A 20,524-nucleotide genomic window follows, 5' to 3' on the forward strand; every position below is an offset into this window, starting at 1 on the left:
TGTTGACTCTGGCCCCACATGGTAATATCAATGTAATGGTTGTGCAGGTGACTATCACAATCGTTTCTGCAGCAGAAAACACAATCCCCCACTTTTTAGGGTGTCCGTGGTGAAAGACAGTCCCTTGGTGGTCGCCGGAAGTTGATGAAGCAATTACAGAGCATTGACGAGCTCTACAGCTACATAAACGACACCCTTCCCTAGAGCATCTGATAGCCCTTAAGCAGCTCCGTGCCCGTATGCGCCAGCTTCTAAAATGACAGACACAAGAGTGTTGGGAGAGGCATGTGTCGACATTGAGTGCCATACGTCACCTTCCCAAGTCTGGACGAAGATCAGACATCTTTTTGGGTACCAGACCCCAACAGGTGTCCCTAGCATTACAATCAATGGCGTGCTATGTACCAATACAAATGCGATTGCCAAGCACTGTGCTGAGCAGTATGCTCAAGCCTCTGCATCGGAGAACTACCCCCCAGCCTTTCACACCTACAAATGGCGGATGGAAAGGAAAGTCCTCTCGTTCACTACACGCCACAGTGAACCCCATAATGCCCCATTTACAAAGTGGAAGCTCGTCAGCGCACTTGCACATTGCCCCGGCACAGATCCTGGGCCGGATCGGATCCACAGACATCTTTCGTCTAACTACAAGTGCCTTCTCCTTGTCATCTTCAACCGGATCTGGTGCGATGGCGTCTTTCCATTGCAGTGGCGGGAGAGCATCATTTTTCTAGTGCTCAAACCCGGCAAAAATCCGCTTGATGTGGATAACTATCGGCCCATTAGCCTCACCAACATTGTTTGCAAGCTGCTGGAACGTATGGTGTGTCGGCGGTTGGGTTCGGTTCTGGAGTCACGTGGCCTACTGGCTCCATGTCAGTGCGGCTTCCGCCAGGGTCACTCTACCAATGATAATCTTCTCTCTCTCAAATCTGCCATCGGAACAGCCTTTTGTAGACGCCAACCCCTTTTTGCAGTCTTTTTTTTTATCCAAGCAAAATGTATGACACCACCTGGCGACATCATATCCTTGCCACATTATACGGGTGGGGTCTCCCAATTTTTATCCAGAATTTCCTGTCGCTCCGTGCTTTCCACGTTGAAGTTGGTGCCTCCCTTAGTTCCCCCCATATCCAGGAGAATTGGGTCCTGCAGGGCTCTGTATTGAGTGTATCACTATTTTTAGTGGCCATTAACGGTCTAGCAGCAGCTTTAGGGCCGTCTGTTTCACCCTCTCTGTATGCAGACAACTTCTGCATTTCATACTGCTCATCCAGCACTGGTGTTGCTGAGTGGTGCCTACAGGGAGCCATCCATAAGGCGCAGTCATGGGCTCTCACCCACGGCTTCCAGTTTTTGGCCGCTAAGTCATGTGTCAAGCACTTCTGTCGGCATTGTACCGTTCATCAGGAACCAAAACTTTACCTTCATGACGATCCACTCACTGTAGTGGAGACATATCGATTCTTAGGACTGGTTTTCGACACCCAGTTGACTGGGCTACCTCACCTTCGTCAGCTGAAGTGGAAGTGCTGGCAGCACCTCAGTGCCCTCCGCTGCCTGAGCAACACCAACTGGGGTGCAGATCACTCTACTCTGCTGCAGCTCTACAAAGCCCTTGTTCAATCCCGCCTTGACTATGGGAGTCTGATTTATGGTTTGGCGGCGCCCTCAGCGTTGTGTGTACTCGACCCAGCGCACCACTGTGGCGTTTGTCGAGCGATGGGAGCTATTAGAACAGTGCCGTGACCAGAGTCCTGGTGGAGGCCGGAGTCCCTCCATTGCAGATCCGAGGTGCCCAACTGCTCGCCAGTTACGTTGCACACATTGATAGTTCTCCTGAGCATCCAAATTACCATCTCCTTTTTCCACCCGTGGCAGTTCATCTCCTGCATCGGCAGCCCAGGTCAGAGCTAACGATTGCAGTTCGCGCGCAATCCCTTCTGTCTGAACTGGAGTCCTTCCCTTTACCACCTCCCATCCAGGTCCGTCCGCATACAAACAAATCATTGCAGGTAGCAATGGATCAAGGGGAGATCGACAGTGGTAATGACTAGGGTTAAAGCCCTCACATGTTGGCATAAAAGGTACAGACAACTCCGACCACATGGTTGTCTCTAGTCTACCACCAATAGTGGAGGTTGAATCTTTGACAATACCAGCCACTTGTGCTGGCGAAACATCAGGAAAGTTGTTCAATGTTGAATGAAGATTGCAACACAAAAGCCAAACAGGCAATTTGTCAACAAATGACAAAAACCACACCAATTTTGAGTGTACATTGTGCTCAAATGTTAGGACCTACCTAGAAGAAAATGACCTTCTCCATGGAAGTCTGCATTAGTTCATAAAAGTCAACTACACAGTGCTCAACTAGTGCTTTTTACACACAATATCCTGAATGCCACGGATAAATGAAATGGGTTGATTGGGTATTTCTAGTCTTTCAAAAGGCTTCTGATTCATTGCCAAGTTGACATCTTCTAAAAAACAGGATCAAAAATTTATTGACTGACAGGATACAGTTTGTAATCCTGGATGGAGAGCTGTTAATCCTGGATGGAGAGCTGTCTACAGTCATTGAAACGATATCTAGTATACCCTCGGGCAATGGTGTTTCTGTGATACATAAATGGCAATCTCATACTTTTCACAGATGATGTAGTTACCTATGAACAAATTATTTCCAGAAAAAATTTGGTCCCAACCGAACCACAACCTCAATAATCGCAACATACTGTATTTGGAAAAAATCATGAGTGTCACTATCAACAGATTTACCTAAAAAGGTATTACTGTAATTGAAGTAGTAATACGAAAGTAATCACTTCATATCATCCGCAGAAGAGCCAGAGGCACTGTAAGTGCCCTTTGCGGTTTTTTAGTTATATTTGCGTGTGAAATCTGTTACTCCGCTAGTGATATAACTTTGTATAAATCTGTTGTTTGTAAAAATTTTAGTATCCGAAATAAATGATCTCTCCATCGAAAGGCTGCTAAACTGCAGGAAAATCACCTCTTGCGACTCTTGCTATGTTTCATTCCGCTCTGTGTCGGACGAGATTCGGGCTTGGCACAGGTACTGAAACACAACATACCACTTCGTGAAACACTTTCCAGAGTGTCGAAATCGTTTTGACAAGCAATAGCATGAAGCTTAAGATATCCGAAAATAAAGCTTCGTTTCTAGATGACTGTCCTATTCCAAAATGGCGTAACATTTGCTTTATAAACATTAACCAAACAATAAAACAATGCATACTATTCACATTCAAAATAATAAATATGTGAAAATCATTCAGTTATCATCATCATCATCATTTAAGACTGATTATGCCTTTCAGCGTTCAGTCTGGAGCATAGCCCCCCCTTATAAAATTCCTCCATGATCCCCTATTCAGTGCTAACATTGGTGCCTCTTCTGATGTTAAACCTATTACTTCAAAATCATTCTTAACCGAATCCACGTACCTTCTCCTTGGTCTGCCCCGACTCCTCCTACCCTCTACTGCTGAACCCATGAGTCTCTTGGGTAACCTTGCTTCTCCCATGCGTGTAACATGACCCCACCATCTAAGCCTGTTCGCCCTGACTGCTACATCTATAGAGTTCATTCCCAGTTTTTCTTTGATTTCCTCATTGTGGACACCCTCCTGCCATTGTTCCCATCTACTAGTACCTGCAATCATCCTAGCTACTTTCATATGCGTAACCTCAACCTTATTGGTAAGGTAACCTGAATCCACCCAGCTTTCGCTCCCATACAACAGAGTTGGTCGAAAGATTGAACGGTGCACAGATAACTTAGTCTTGGTACTGACTTCCTTCTTGCAGAAGAGAGTAGATCGTAGCTGAGCGCTCACTGCATTAGCCTTGCTACACCTCGCTTCCAGTTCTTTCACTATATCATTCGGTTAAATTACACTTTTTTTATAACATACGTTTCTCTGTTCAAGTACAGTAATCATATTAAGAAAAGCAAGTAAGCCTAGAACATTTTGAATAAAAAAAAGGCGTAGAGTGACAGTTTTTATACATATGCATAAATTTAATGTAGGTATAATTGCAAGCAATCTGTTTGACATATCACTGATAGTGTAATGGTGAACGGGAAGGGCTGGGAAGCATGGTGAATTTATAGTAACGGTTCGAAACACCTTGAAAGACGAAATTTTTTCTGTTATATTTTGTTATTTATTCGAATTATTTGTGAGTCTATAGTCACTGTGCCTATTATCCACAATGATTCCCTTTGTGTGCATGGGAATTAGCAGGATGGGTATATTCCCATACTAGCGGAATGTAGGAATCCCAGTACCATATCCGTTGTTTCTGCAGTTCGCTCCCACCTCCAGTTCCGTTCGTGGTGGTTCTTCTGTCTTCAGCTATGGCTGTCCTCAGCCAATTGAAAAGTATGAAAGTCGCACGACACGAAAGCAGCGCATTTGCTGCATGAAATACGAAACTGCCAAGATGCCTAAGTGATAGTTTCACACTTCCTGCGATATGATTAGCACTCTCGCACCTCATTTGTGTTTATATAGACATAGCTATACAGTAGACATTCAAGATGATAAAATGTCTAGGTTTATTAGATTACAAAACACAAACTGTTTCGAAACAGCGTATCGAAACATTACATTGTACTGTTTCATTTGTTTCGAAACAGTTACGTGCAGAACTGATTCAGGCGTCGGGAGCTAACGTCGTTGAAGGGATCTTCAACTACCGACCAAACCGATAGATGTCGCTATGGTCACGCTACCATGATCCATTGCGAGTCATTGGCATTAGACGCCTGTGGTCAACGTTCAACAAGGCTTCCAAGTGCCTCGCACCAAGTAGGTTTTTGATATATTTGGAGAGACGATGCTGTGAGTATCGTGGTTGGACAGAGCTGTCGTAATTTGGGAAGTAGCAGAGTTTCGCGGGAATTGAGGATTGATACAAAATATTTTGCGCCGTATTGGTGGTCATTGTGAACTTATAAATATATGGCGAGTTTTGCTTGGCAAGCTGGGTTTGACGATGCTATTTTTTGAGACATGTCATCAACACGACTGAACACTCGAAAATATACACCATTTTGATCAGGAAAAACTAGTTATTTTTTATATTTGAAAGGAAGTAAATTTATGGATACAGTTCCAATAACCCAACACTTCATGCCTCATGCCGTTTCCCTATCGTATACACACTCATATCCTCTCCCCGATAAGTGCCGACTGTGTTAAGCTGTGATTTTTGAAAAATTTGTTAATGTAATAATTGTTTGATTTCTCGCAGTATAATATTTATATTAAATACAGTAGTTCACATTTACTTATTTACCTGCTCCTGAGGTGGGAGACGTATTTCCGTAATGTTACTACGCAGAGAAAGTGTTTATGACCAAAAAGTTATTGTAGCATGTGGGAGGTAATTTCTCATACTTTGGCATCCCGTATGGCCCGCAACATTTCGTCGAGAATGCTTATGTATAACCATTTTCAGTTGTATTGTGTACTTTAGAAGCATTATGTTTCCACATGCTCTTATAACTATCTCTGCTCTTTTGTAGCCTGAAGAAAACGAATGTATAATTGACTATGCGCTTAAGAAACGTGACGTGAAGGTTGTACCTACAGGATTGGACTTCGGAAGTGAAGGATTCACAAAATACAGGCATCATAGGTATGTATCCTACTGTTATTTATCACCTGGAGTAAAAGTGTTGTGACGAAACCAGTGAGTTTGCGAACACGTATATTAAGGTAACTTTGAAGTTTCCCGATCCGTTCCATGTTCCTGAATTGGTGGACGTCGAATATCTTCGGACAGTAGTAATTTTTTGAGTGTAGACAATGTTACCTAACCGACAATGCTGTGTGAGAGCCATTGTTTTCTATTGTACTTCACTTTGTTTTGTACTGTTTCCTTTCCTGGTGACGCAATTTTTTCATTTAGGAACTTTATTAAAAATGTTATAACATTGATCCGACTTTTGACTTTTAACTCCTTGTGTGATGTCTGCTTTCGTTTGGGTTACGTTGCCTGCACGGCGAGAGGCAGGCCAGGTTTACCCTCCCCCCCCCCCCCCCCCCCCCAAAAAAAAAATATCGTTGCAGTGTGGGTGTGGGGCTACCATTCCATGCCATCACATAGCTGTTCCTGCCGGAAATACGGAAGCGTCCGATCCCACCCGTCTACTTTGACCCATGACGTCACAAATATGGCGGAAACAAAAACAAACACACACACTTTCCACAAGAAGCCTAATGACACTAACGGGACAAGCGCGGGAAATGGGGTGTTTTGGGTGGGGGGCAAACTAAATATAAACAAATTTAGACGCCTTGCGTAGCTACAACGTGTAAGTGAAGACAGCCATGCATGAATACCCACCCACCTCCCCAGGGGTTGTAACCCCTGCAACCCATAGAAGATAAAGGTGCTTCAGTAGCTGATTAGTGTTTTTTGTCTTTTTTAAAAATCTCACGGGATAGAACGAACAGATCAGAAAGATAAATATAATAAACTAAAACAGAAATTCGAGGAAACAGATAATTAAAATAAGTAATAAGTATTTTTAAATTTTAAAAAAATCTCATGAGGTAGAACGAACAGATCAGAAAAGTAAATAAAATAAGATAAAACAGAACTGGAGACAGCCACACTCAAACCAAACTCCGCGCCGTCATGACGTCACACACGACAACACCCTTACATCACGGGTCAAAGCCGACGCGTTGGATCGGACGCTTCTGTTGACCCGTTTCTGCCGCCACTAGCTGGAGGACTTAATTAACAATATCTACAGGGCACGTCAAATTTTCAGTGGTGTGTTGGGAGATATTTCATAAAATTAAACTCCATAAATCCTTGGGTAATAGAAGAAATATTGAGTTTAATTGATGAAAGGAGAAAATATAAAAATCAAGCAGGCAAAAAGGAATACAAAGTCTCAAAAATGAGATTGACAGGAAGTGTGAAATGGCTAAGCTGGGATGGCAAGAGGACAAATGTAAGGATGTAGAGGCATATATCACCAGGGGTAACATAGATATTGCCTATAGGAAAATTAGAGAGCTTTGGAGAAAAGAGAACAACTTGTATGAATATCAAGAGCTCAGATGGCAAATGAGTTCTAAGCAGAAAGGTGGAGGGAGTATGTAGAGGGTCTATACAAGGGTAAGGACAGTATTATGGAAATGGAAGAGGATGTAGATGAAGATGAAATGGGAAATATGATACTGCGTGAAGAATTTGACAGAGCACTGAAAGACCTAAGTCGAAACAAGGCCCCGGGAGTAAACAACATTCCATTAGAACTACTAATAGCCTAAGGAGAGCCAGTCCTGACAAAACTGTACCATCTGGTGAGCAAGATGTATGAGACAGGCGAAACAGTCTCAGACTTCAAGAAGAATATAATAATTCCAATCCCAAAGAAAGCAGATTTTTACAGGTGTTAAAATAACAGAATTCTCAGTCTAATAAATCACAGCTGCAAAATAGTAACACAAATTCTCTACAGACGAATGGAAAAACTAGTAGAAGCCTACTTCGTTATTCAGTCTTTATATTGAGCTAGCACCAAAGGAAACAAAAGAAAAATTTGGAGTAGGTAATAAAATCCATAGAGAAAAAATAAAAACTTTGGAATTCGCTGATGACATTGTAATTCCGTCAGACAGCAAAGGACCTGGAAGAGCAGTTGAATGGAATGGACTGTCTCTTGAAAGGAGGCTGTAAGATGAACATCAACAAAGGCAAAATGGGGATAATGGAATGTAATCGAATAAAATTGTGTGATGCTGAGGGAATTAGATTAGGAAATGAGACGCTTAAAGTAGCAAATGTGTTTTGAAATTGTAGACGGGCAATTCCATGTCAAATCAACAAGTGCTACAACCTGACCCTCTCAGATTTTTTTGAAATTAAGTATGCATATATTACTCATAAATCATGACACAAATTAATTTTTACGGAAAGTTACCGTGTAATGGACCTTCAAAAATTGAAAAGATGACAAATTTTTGACTCGCGGAACAATGTTGTTTTCTTTACAACTCGTGTTCTAATTAAGCTAGAACAATAAAATTTACTTCATTGGAAAGCTCTTTTAAAGAGTTAATTGTTGAATTTACTGAATTTTGAAAAACTGTATTTTTAAAAGTCTCAAAAAAATATATGTGAAAGATACACTTTACATCTACATATTCTGAAAGTTTCATCTTGGGATGAGCAAGGGATCACTATTAAAAGCAATTTTATGTTAAGGGTGATGCTTTAAAAATTTGTAAAAACTAATTTATTTTAAATATTACGCCTACTTCTCACCAGCTGTATGTTGTTGTAAAATGCAGAAATTAAAAATAACGTATAATTGACAAAAGAACATATGTTTAAGCTTCTGTAATTAATAAATACAAAATGAAAACTTCAAGAAATAAATAAAAAACACAGAAAGATGAATACCTGAGATCAGACCTAAATTCAGTTAGTAATGACTATTAAGCGATTTAAATTTACCAAAAAACAATCAATAAAGTTGTCAGATGATTTTATGATTGCTTCTAGAGATGTGTTGTCAACGGAAACCCATTGCTGATAAGTTATATTAGCAATATCATTAGTATTCAACAAATCTAGTAAATATGTCTTAAATGTTTCTGGGTCAGGGCAGAATTTACATTCACTGATTACATACAACTCTTGCAATACAGTCTTTGTAAGTTTTTATTGGATTATCTTCATCCTTTGTCAGCTGAGGAGTGTTACATCCGGTCAGCATGAGTTTGAAGTTTTGATGGGTAGTACACACACAGACACTATGTGTACCACTACTTCCAGCTAAAACACAATTTTTGGGATGTAGGTCTGCAAACTTCGAAGATCCAATGTCGAGTTGTGGATGGTAGTCTTTAAAGTTCGTGTAAATTTCTTTCAAATTACTTAAAATTAGCCGTTTTTGTACTTGCGGTTTTTCTCCGTTATCTCTCACAAGCACAAAATCTTTTTTCCCAGGCATTGCCCTGCTTATCTCATCAGAACAATAAAAGTTTCTAACAAAATCAGCAGTTTGATCAAGAGTCTTGCCAGGTTTTGGGTTTGGGGAAGACAAAATTCCCTTGGCCTTCACCAGATCTTTCACTCTTCTAGCCATGTAATGTGTTACGTTAAATTCATCTTGAAGCTTCTTAATGCTCCAGCTTTTAGGTAAAATGGTAAGAATTTGCATCTGTTTACTTCGAGATGTACATGTACGAAATTTATCTTATAGCTGACTGATCATCTCAGATTCTGCATGATCATGTACCACCTCTTCTTTTTCAGAAGGAAGCAGTAATACCTTTGTTTGAATTGTTGAAGTTAATTTAGTTTTTCCTTAGGATATTTTGCTTCACAGAGTCATTTCTTCTTAATTGGCGATTCACCAACGGACTGCAAAGAAGCATTCAACCTTTCTAAGGCCTCACTTGCTGCAATGTCTTGTACGCCACTATCACATAAAACCTTTTCACTTTCTTGTTTCACCACAGAATACAGTATATCAGGGCTTCCCAACCTTTTCACCTGGCGGACCCCTTCTTCAGTTGAAAATCCATGGCGGACCCCTAGTCAGTCCAGGTGCCATGTTCCCTATGATCCCCCCCCCCCCCCCCCCCCGGAAGTATCAATAGTCTTTGGTTTAGAGATGAATGAACACAACTTGAAATTAACGATCCAATTGGAATTCTCACTGTATCCAGACGCTTACTAGTGGATTTACTCCCAAATACACTATAGCCTGATTAAAATTACTTGGTAATTGAAATTTCACACGATGGACCTGTCTTCCGCCGAGAGCAATCAATGTCACGTCCAAACTGCAAACTGTTCGCTGTTGACAAGCTGTCGCTTATGGTCTGTTCACTTCCACTATTTGGCTACTGTTATGTAAGGAGCATGCATATTTCATAACAGTTGTGTGTGTGTGTGTGTGTGTGTGTGTGTGTGTGTGTGTGTGTGTGTGTGTGTGTGGGTGTGTGTGGGGGGGGGGGGGGGGTTGTGAAATCCGAAGAAAAATGTTGTGAAGGCGATGGAGAAACTGCAGCCTTCTTCAATGATCCTGACTTCAGCCACCAATCCATGTTAGAAGTAATAAACTGGTCAAAAATCGACTTATGAAATAGGCAGTGCACTGCCAAAGCAAGTTAAACATTTAATGATGCCTGGGGCCACATACATGCCAGCGAGCGCTGTGACTGGTTGACAAAGTTCACTCCGCGCAAGCGTAAATGGTTTCAGCGCATCTAGTGCCGTGAGCCGGCGCACAAACAACCCCCGTATTGTTGCTATACAGTTGATCAGAGAAGCCGCATTCTCCGGCACTAAACTGTGTATACTTTCTCACTTGGGAACCACAAAGGATGCTTGGGGATACGACCTTAAGTAAAAGTACACGTTTTTCACACATAAAAGAAAATAGTGATGAATTTGATTTTCACATTTTTATTCAATAATTTGTCATTATTTCACACGATTTGGTGAAAGGTGGCCGCGGACCCCCTAGAAAGAGCCGGCGCACCCCCAAGGGGTCCACGGACCACAAGTTGGGAAGCCCTGCAGTAGATCATCATCATTTTCTGTGCTAGACGTATCACAAATTTCTACTCGTGCAATATTTTTACAGCAGTTGTCACACACTTTTTGATTTAAAGTTAAGAAAGGTTATCTTGCTATCATCCATTGTGAAACAGGCCATAAGTTTTTCTTGTGGTTATTGTGGCCCTTTTCATTAAATGGATTACAGCACAAAGCTGAAATTTTAGGCATTTTGTATTTCTCAAGTGAACAAACTAATTTAAAAAAAAAAGTTTTTGAAGTTGAATGCCCCAGCTTTCTATATTCAGTACTACACAATATTACTTCTCTATTCTTTCACTTCCTGTAAAAAAAAAAAAAAAAAAAAAAAAAAAAATCATTATGTTAATAGTATGCAAACATTAACTGGTTGTAGGCATACAAATTCACAGACTCTTGTGAGGTTTGTACAAAAGTACCTTTAAGCTGGATTCAAAACATATTTCAGAGTTAATCACATAATTTCACTACAGTTGTCTCGCAACAAAAGAATGTGTGGGTCACTTTCAACAATAGGTGAAAATTGCAGACAATATTAACCAGAGATAAAATTCTGAATAGGATGCAGATAGTAACACCAAAGAATCATTTTATACATAATCCGTAAAATGAGAGATTGCTTCCTTTTTTCCTTCTTTTTTCCCGTGGTTTTACAGCTATTAATAAATAGTTAGCACCAAAGTTTAATAAGCAGTTATTCATTTCAAAAGTACAATTGGTGGACCATGTAACAAAATCTAACACTGTAATATTTTCATGTTTAGCAAAATAATAGAAATTCACCTATCTGACTGTGATTTTGGTTAATCGTGGTAAACATAAAATTGCTTTTGATAGTGATCCCATGCTCATCCCAAGTTGAAACTTTCAGAATATGTAGATGTAAAGTTTATCTTTCACATAAATTTTTTTGAGAATTTTAAAAATACAGTTTTTCAAAATTCGATAAATTCAACAATGTTGTTTTTGTAAACGATGTGTGTGTGTGTGTTGTCTCTGTATGTGCGGATGGATGTGTGTGTGTGTGTGTGTGTGTGTGTGTGTGTGTGTGTGTGTGTGTGTGTGTGTATGCGCGCGCGCAAGTGTATACCTGTCCTTTTTTCCCCCTAAGGTAAGTCTTTCCGCTCCCAGGATTGGAATGACTCCTTACCCTCTCCCTTAAAACCCACATCCTTTCGTCTTTCCCTCTCCTTCCCTCTTTCCTGATGAAGCAATCGTTGGTTGTGAAAGCTTGAATTTTGTGTGTATGTTTGTATTTGTGTGTCTATCGACATGCCAGCGCTTTAGTTTGGTAAGTCACATCATCTTTGTTTTTTATATACATTAAACTAATGATGTTTGGTATCATATAAAAGTTCTTTTAAAGAGCTTTCCAATGAAGTAAATTTTATTGTTCTAGCTTAATTAGAACATGAGTTATAAAGAAAACAACATTGTTCCGCGGGTCAAAAATTTGTCATTTTTTCAATTTTTGAAAGTCCATTTCATTAGAAAAATGTGAGAAAATTAATTTGTGGCATTATTTATGAGTACTATAGGCATACTTAATTTCATTTAAATCCAAGAGGGTAAGGTTGAAAACGATGGTTTCATTTGTTGATTTGACGTCGAATGACCCAGACTGGCAATGGCAAGGAAAGCGTTTCTGAAGAAGAGAAATTTGTTAATGCTGAGTATAGATTTGTCAGGAAGTCATCTCTTACAGTATTTGTGTGGAGTGTAGCCATGTATGGAAGTGAAACATGGACGATAAATAGCTTAGACAAGAGGAGAATAGAAGCTTTCGAAATGTGGTGCTACAGAAGAACGCTGACGATTAGATGGGTAGATCACGTAACTAATGAGGAGGTACTGAAATACTATTGAGAGAAGGGAAATGTGTGACACAACTTGACTAGAAGGAGGGATCAGTTGTTAGGACATATTCTGGGGCATCAGGGGATCACCAATTTAGCATTGGAGGGCAGTGCAGAGGGTAAAAATCGTAGAGGGAGACCAAGAGATGAATACGCTAAGCAGATTCGGAAGGACTAGGTTGCAGTAGGTACTGGGAGATGAAGCAGCTTGCACAGAATAGAGTATTATGGAAAGCTGCATCAAACCAGTCTCTGGACTGAAGACCACATCAACAGCAAAACTAGTCAATAAAATTCCTCTGGGTTTGTGACTGTATTGTAGTTTTTACATACTGACAATGCGGTTACAAACCCAGAAGAATTTTATTGATTGTGACAATGACTGTGGAAGCATATATTTATATCCATAAACCTAGTAAGTTGAGCTTCACCATATGTACAAAAATCTCCAGTATTGAGCATATGTGTATTATTGAGTCAGTCATGAGTTTAGTAAGTTAATATTTGATTTGTAATGAATAGTAATTTTGACAAAGTTATGAGGATATACCACCCAAAAAATCCACATCAGTTCCACATGTTAATAGGTGTTGAAGGCCAAAAAGAAAATTTGTGTCAGCAAAATTGTGGTTTTGTTATGTTCGAATAGGAATATGTTCCACAGTAATATACAATGAGTGTCAAGCATAGACTTTGGTGGGTTTTGGGTGACTCAAATAATATTAATTCTGTTTTTTTTTTATAATTATGTCATCATGTTAAATACTTGTGAAGTAGTAGAATAATAGTGTTGTTGATTTTAAATTACCTATTGCGCTTTTAAAATACTTATAACTACGAATGGAAAATGCAAATTACTGTAACTAGTCACATGCACGGTTCTTTTAAGAGTTTTTGATTACCACTCCTCCATCAGGTGGATTTATTCCAGTTAGTAATAGGTGATTTGAATATTCAGCTTTGTGGGCAACCTATAGCACTGCCATTTATTGGCCTGAGGCTGCTTTTCGAGACATATTTGCATTATGCTCTGTGTCTAGTATAAAATACAGATAGGCTAATAGTAATAAAATAATGTGTATTTTCATTTGATATCAGTTCTAGTTAAGCTTAACCTAAAATATTCAGATGTATGTAATTTGAGGATATTAGCTGCCTCGGAAATTCCTACTCCAAACAAGCATCATCAAACGAAATAATAATTTTATGACAAATGTTGACATTGTGAAAAATGGTAGAAAAGCTAAAGGTAAGTTTTAAGAGTTCTGTCAGTGATTTACATACAGTGAAATACTGTCACACTCCACAGGCCAACCACAGCCACGTGCTCTTAAAGCTGTATATTGCCTCAGAAGCCTTAACGTGTGCTGGTAATTCATGTCCATGATTTATCTTGTTTGCTCTTCCAGGAACTGTGAACGAAAGAGGAAATTTTAAGAATTAACCCCTATTGTATCTAAGATTTTACTTTCACCTGAAATGTATTTCTACCCTCTTCCAATTTGAGTTCAGGCATTGTATTTTTAACAGTTCCTTGTCACCATCACTGTTGCTATTGTTTCATACAGATTAAATGTCATTACCACTATCTGTATACCAACTGTTTTCCACGTCACAAGATATTTGTGAAACACTAACCAAAATTCAGGGAAGTGCAAAATTAACCCTGTGGCTTATAATGTCCACTACAGTGGACAGCTGTTAATGGACACTTCTTTGGCATTTTCAGTCAGTCCTGAGGCTGCAAATGCACCCAGTTCACTGCAATGTGTATTCCCTACCAGTGTTGTCCTCCATGCATTTGCAGCTTCATGACTGATTGATAACACCAGAGAATTGACCATTAAAAGTTGACCACTGCAGTGAAATTCATGCACCACAGGGTTTAAGACACTGAATTTCTTCCAGCTCCTGAAGAAAGTATTCACTTTGTATGTGAAAATATTCCTGCTTCCACCACAGTACACCTGTACTCAGCGCGCACACACACAAAAACATTATTAGTGTATGAATGTATGCTATCCTGAGTATATTTGTTAAATCCAGTTGTCTGTTAATAAAATTTATTACATATGGAGCAACAGTAGTGTAAGTGATTGTTTTGCTTAATTTCTATGTGAAATTTTGTTTTTAAAAGAAAGAAAACCTCTGAAATTACAATGACATTACATCTTCTTTGTTGCATGGCTTTGGCAGAAAAGTGTAGTTTCTCAAGTATAAAATATAAAAATTTGTATATTTTATTTAGGATGTTAACATGGAAAGTTTCCTACAGGTTTCATCCATCACTGAAGCTAACACGCAGGTTTTATCCACACACACATAATATGGATGGCTTTTTTGTTGCAAAGTTAAAGAAGTTTTCTAATGTAATTCCAAAACCAAAGGATGAAGATGAAGGTGTTAATGGTGACCAAGTGAATGATGAACCTGCAAATGAGGAATCAGTAGAAGAAAGCGACAAAGTTGCTGTAGAGAACATTCAAGGGAAAGAGAGGAAAGGTGTGTAACTTACCGACTTGGTTCAATTGCCTCTGCCTCATAGGTCCTGTAGAATTTCTGATTTTATATTCTCCCTAAGATTATTAACTATGATGAACTGCTACTAAAAGACATACTCACACTGTAGAATTTGGTTTTCATTCCTCTTCTCATTTATCAACAAACAGTTTTGTCAATCAGTTAACAACACAAAGAATGTTTGATCAGTTGACAAGTAATATTATTACAATTAATGCTATTCAACAGAATAACTGCTACATGTTGTGAGACTCGTTGCGAACTCTACCAGACTGGGACATATTAACTACACGTGTTAAGTACAAGTTTTACCCAGCTGTTCTTCGTTTGAGTAGTGGCCACAGCTGACTAAGTCTTTGTGTGTGATGCCTGTTTATAGACACCCATATTATAAAAATTACAAATTGGTAAATACTAAGCTACTCCATTTTAGATTTTAACATAAAAAACAGAAAAATTAAAAAGGACGGTATTATGAAAAGATAGATTGCGACTTGCCACGGAGAGGAGATGTTGAGTTGCCGACAGGCACAAAAAAGACTACTAATCGCTTCAGCTTTCTGCCAGAAAGCCTTTGTCTGAAATAGACAGCATATACACAAACATTTGTGCAAACACAGCTCACACACTCATGAGCAGTCTCTGGCCGCCAACGCCAGACCACAGTGTGAGCTGATTTTGCACGAATGTTTGTGTGTATGTTGGCTATTTCAGAAGAAGGCTTTCAGGCCATAAGTTTACATGGTTAATAATCTTTTTGTGGTGCCTGTCTGTGACTTAATATCTCCACTATATGGTGAGTAACAGTCTATCCTTCATAAAATATTGTCATTGTTCCATCCTGGATTTCCCAATGTAAAATTAAAAAGGATGAAGATTCAATAGCCATTGATGTAAGTGGCACTAGCAGCTGTATACGAGGTGTGCTGATAAAGAAACCCGAATGGTTGCTGTGCGCATTGCCAGCTTTGTCAATGACAAAGAGAAGAGTGTAGGAGTAACCTTGGAACTCTCACTGACATGCGTACAGAATTTCACAGTGCTGTGGGGGTTAGTCTGGCTGTGAGTCTTCTTAGAAACGGGTCATGTGTCTGGGCTCCGTCGGAATTATGCTATGCTCTACAGTGGAACAAGGTGTTAATGTCAAATTCCTTACAAAACTTGGAAAATCCACCACAGAAACATGTGATTTGATTTCATGGTGATCAGTGTCTATCTCATAAGCAAGTTTTCGAGTGGGTTAAGAGGTTCAAGGATGGTAGGGAAGACGTCGAAGATGATCTGAAATCGGGAAGTCCTTCCACCTTGGAAACTGTAGAGAATTGGAGGAAGTGAGCAGGATTGTTAGAGTAGACCACTGCCTGAGCATTTGAGCAATTTCAGAACTAGCCCGCAATCAGTAAGGAAACCATTTAGCTGATTTTGGATGATCTGGGCATGACAAAGGTTTGTGCTAAAGTGGTGCCAAGAATCCTCACAAACAAGCGAAAGCAACATTGAGTAGACTGCTGTACTGACACTCTTGAAAACATTGCAAATGACTACCTCAGCAAAGTAATTACTTGTGATGAAACATAAATATTCCAATACAATCCAGAGACTGACAGTCCGTGCATTGGAAGAGTCCTTAATCCCTTAAGAAGAAGAAGAAGAAGAAGAAGAAAGCACTTGTGAGCAAATCAAAATTCAGAGCAATGACAATTGTTTTTCTCGATGTCTGAGGGGTTATCTACATTGATTGGGTGCCTAAGGTCATACTGCCAATCAAGCATATTATGTAATGGTTCTTGGAACCCTCCATGAAGGTGCATAACGGAGAAGATCAGATCCGTGGAAGAACTGCTCATGCATTCTTCATTAGGATGTGATGTTTATGAAGAGCTTCTTTTGGCACAAAAACAACATTCCAGTGAAGGAACATTCATCATATACATTTGACCTAGCATTGTGTGACTTCTTTCTTGTCCCAAGACTGAAGTCTGCGCTCAAAGGAACCAGGTTCAAGTCTGTGGATGCTGTGATGGAGAAAGTGACAAGCCTCCTCAACAGCATAACAGAAAAATTCTTGTAGAACCGCTTCCAACCATAGAAAATTCACATGGAGCGGTACACGGATCGGGAAGGAGACTACATTGTAGGTGAAAACATTTGTTGTGTAAGGTTTTTAAATAGAGTTACAGCATGAGTGGTTTCTTTATTGCCACACCTCGTAATTAGGCATTGGCACTATTTTATGGGAGAGCAGTTTTAATGTGCATGAGGATTATCAGTCTGCCTAGAACTTTCTAGAAAGTTAATTCTTCTAGTTGGAATAATTAACATTGGACCATGAGAATTTTTAACACAAATTGTGAAATATAAAGTTTTTTTGGAAAAATAAAATGTTGGGTGAAGAGAAGAGAATAAGGGCTTTTAAATGACCTACGTCAATCAACAAACCATTTTTAGCAGTATTGAATTTTGAGATTCATGTAGTTTGCAGTTATAGCAAATCACAACATTTCTTTGAATAAAATGTTTTTGTACAAATTAAATGTGCTATTGCCATCAGCAATTGTTATAGTGTGAGTAATAAAGTTTGATGAAATACTCCTTGAATAAGAATTAAGTTATTTCATATAATTGTTGTATATGTACTACTAATGAAAAGGGGTCGGAGGAAAAAATTACATCAGGAGTGGTATAAGAACAAACAGAATGATTCCACATTGCTTTGTTACAGGTAAAAGTTTACAAGTGGAAACAGGCCCAGAGGAAAGTGTAACTCCGGATGTTAAAAGTCCAGCAAATAAGAGGAAGAAGAAAAAGAGGAAAAGTGAAAGTTCACAAACAGAAACCAGTCCAGAGAAAAGTGTAACTGAAGATGTTAAAAGTCCAGCGAAGAAGAGGAAGGTGACAGAGGAAGGAAGTGGAAGTTCACAAGTGGAAACAAGTCCAGAGAAAAGTGTAACAGAAGATGTTAAAAGTCCAACAAAGAGGAAGAAAAGACACAAGAAAAAGAAAAAAGCTATGGTGGTTGAAAATAGTGAAACATCTCATATTTTGACATCACCAAATAGTGTAAGTACTTCAGATACAAATTCAGCACAGGCTAAAGGCAAAGCGAGCAAGAGAAAACTAGAGCAGGCGCACACAGGGGACGAAGCGTCACCCCCTAAAGAGAAACGTTCAGATGCTGCTAAGAATGGAATTCCCTCTGGTCTGAGTAAAAATCAGAAGAAAAGGCACAGAAAGAAACTAATGAAACAGAAATTAGCATTTGGTGGCCAGGAAGTAACAGTAACTGCTAATGGGAAGGCACCAGGTGGGACACAAGAGAAACAACCACAGAGCCTTACGATGAAAGAAAATCATCGAGACAGCAACGAGAAAAATGTTTCGCTATCTAAGGACCTAAACATATCAACATTTTCAGATATGCAGTTGTCAAAAAAGGCAAGACGGCGTCGAAAGAAAAAAGCAGAAATGGTTAGTGAGAAACCTGGTGGTGATACTTCAGTACAGCCAGTAGATACTTCTGTAGAGCCAGTAGCTGTTCATGGAGAAAAGAAGAAAAAGAAGAAGAAGAAGAAACTATCCAGTGGCAGCCCAACTGAATCGACAGGGCATGCTGTACCACAGAGAGTATGGGAAAGTGGTGACGTAGGTCAGTTAGTGACAAGTGAAGAATTGCAATTTTCCAAAGCAAATAAGCCACAGGTGAAAGCTTCGAAGGTAAAGGAGAAACTTGTGGGTAAACATGTCTCGTTCAAGATGTCAGTTGCCAACAAGAGATTAAAAAAGCAGAAGAAAAAGGTAAAATCCTCAGTTGGCCTGTGACCAGTGTACAAGAATAGACTCCTTTATTGCTGATGAACAGAAGGTGCTATTTGTGTGTAGAGAAGACTGTGGAGTGATGCACCTGCTGACAGGGTGGCTTTTGTTATCACTTCTTTGGAAAAGAAGATAAGAGTGGCTATTAAACTGTCTTGTTTTTTTATTCTGATGTTTGAATCTTAATGTTCCATCTTCTTCCCTTTCCCCAAAGTAAGGTGTGCGTGCTTGTTTATTTATTTGTATCTGTATCCAGAAGAGTTGAAGCATAGAATGGCAGTGGTAGTGTGTATTTATCTACCGAAAAATATGTATTCATGATGCTGAACCAAATACCTTAATATATCAAAAAAAATTACTGTGTCTTAACATATGCTGTGTTGAATGCTGTTGCTGTCGTAGAATTGATGATTGATTTGACATTAATTGTTGTAACAGTTATGGGAGCAGGAAACAGAGGTAAACACTTTTGTTTGTTGTTGTCTTCAGTCCAAAGACTGGTTTGAAGCAGCTTTTCACACTATTCTACCTTGTTAATGTCTCATCATCTTCGAATAACTAGCTGCTAGGCCTTCCTTTACATTTTTACTCCCATAATTTTCCACTGTTAGCAATTTCCAGTTTTGTTAATGTTTGTCATATAATCTCTTTTCAAGACACAGTCCATCCTGTTCAACTAATCTTGCAAGTCTTTTCCTGTCTCTGATGGATTTGCATTGTCATCAGAACACCTGAATGTTTTATTTCTTCTGCCTGAACTATAATACCATTTCCAAATTTCTCCAGATTTCCCTTGCTAGTTGCTCAGTCTACAGATTGTATAACGCGTAGCTTAGGCAAACCCCTGTCTAACTCCCTTTCGAGCTGCTGCTTCCCTTTCATGTCCTTTGACTTTTACAACTGCAATCTGGTTTCTGTAAAAGTTGGAAGTAACTTTTCACTCTCTGTATTACATATATGCTGCCTTCAAAATTTTAGTGTGTGTAGACCAATCGGCATTATCAAAAGCTTTCTCTGAACTTACGACTTAGTACAATTGTAGGTTTGCTTTTCTTCAGCCCACCCTGTGAAATAAGACTTAGTGTCAGTATAGCCCCCACATGAACTATATTTCTCCGGAACCCAAACTGATCTTCCCTGAGGTAAACTTCTACCAGTTTTTCCATTCTTATGTAAATAATTTATGGCAGTGTTTTGTAACAATGCCTTATTAAACTTATGATACTATTCACACCTGTAAGCACCAGCTTTATTTGGTATTGTAGTCATTACATTCTTCTTGAAGTCAGGTATTTCCCTGTCATACATCTTGCACACCGGGCGGAATAATTTTGTCATGACTGGCTCTCCCAAGAATCTCAGTAATAACAAGGGAATATGTTCTAGTCCAGAGACCTCTCCTCAGCTTATGTCTTTCAGTGCTTTGTCAAATTCTTCTTGTAGTACCATAACTTCTCTCACATCTTTGCCTACTTTTTCTGCTGTTTCTCTGATATTGTCCTGAAGTTTTTCCCCCTTTTCAGTGTGTGTATAAACAAAGATCATGACACTTACCAAACAAAAGCACTGGCAGGTCGATAGACACACAAACAAACACGAACATACACACAAAATTCAAGCTTTTGCAACAAACGGTTGCTTCATCAGGAAAGAGGGAAGGAGAGGGAAAGACAAAAGGATGTGGGTTTTAAGGGAGAGGGTAAGGAGTCATTCCAATCCCGGGA

At 39.3% G+C, this 20,524-nt stretch overlaps 1 protein-coding gene across 1 annotated transcript in view; it reads left to right on the forward strand.

Annotated features, from left to right (window-relative positions):
- Positions 1 to 18,966, forward strand: part of LOC124789051 (25S rRNA (cytosine-C(5))-methyltransferase nop2) — a 151,131-nt gene extending 132,165 nt beyond the window's left edge. The window contains exons 10-12 of the mRNA XM_047256341.1: positions 5,564 to 5,676; positions 14,743 to 14,969; positions 17,710 to 18,966. Of these exons, the coding sequence (XP_047112297.1) occupies positions 5,564 to 5,676; positions 14,743 to 14,969; positions 17,710 to 18,806 (1,437 nt within the window). The 3' untranslated portion in view covers positions 18,807 to 18,966. The remainder of the gene's footprint in view (positions 1 to 5,563; positions 5,677 to 14,742; positions 14,970 to 17,709) is intronic.
- The last annotated feature ends 1,558 nt before the right edge of the window (positions 18,967 to 20,524 follow it).

This window comes from Schistocerca piceifrons, chromosome 3 (assembly GCF_021461385.2).
Source record: "Schistocerca piceifrons isolate TAMUIC-IGC-003096 chromosome 3, iqSchPice1.1, whole genome shotgun sequence".
Taxonomy (NCBI): domain Eukaryota; kingdom Metazoa; phylum Arthropoda; class Insecta; order Orthoptera; family Acrididae; genus Schistocerca; species Schistocerca piceifrons.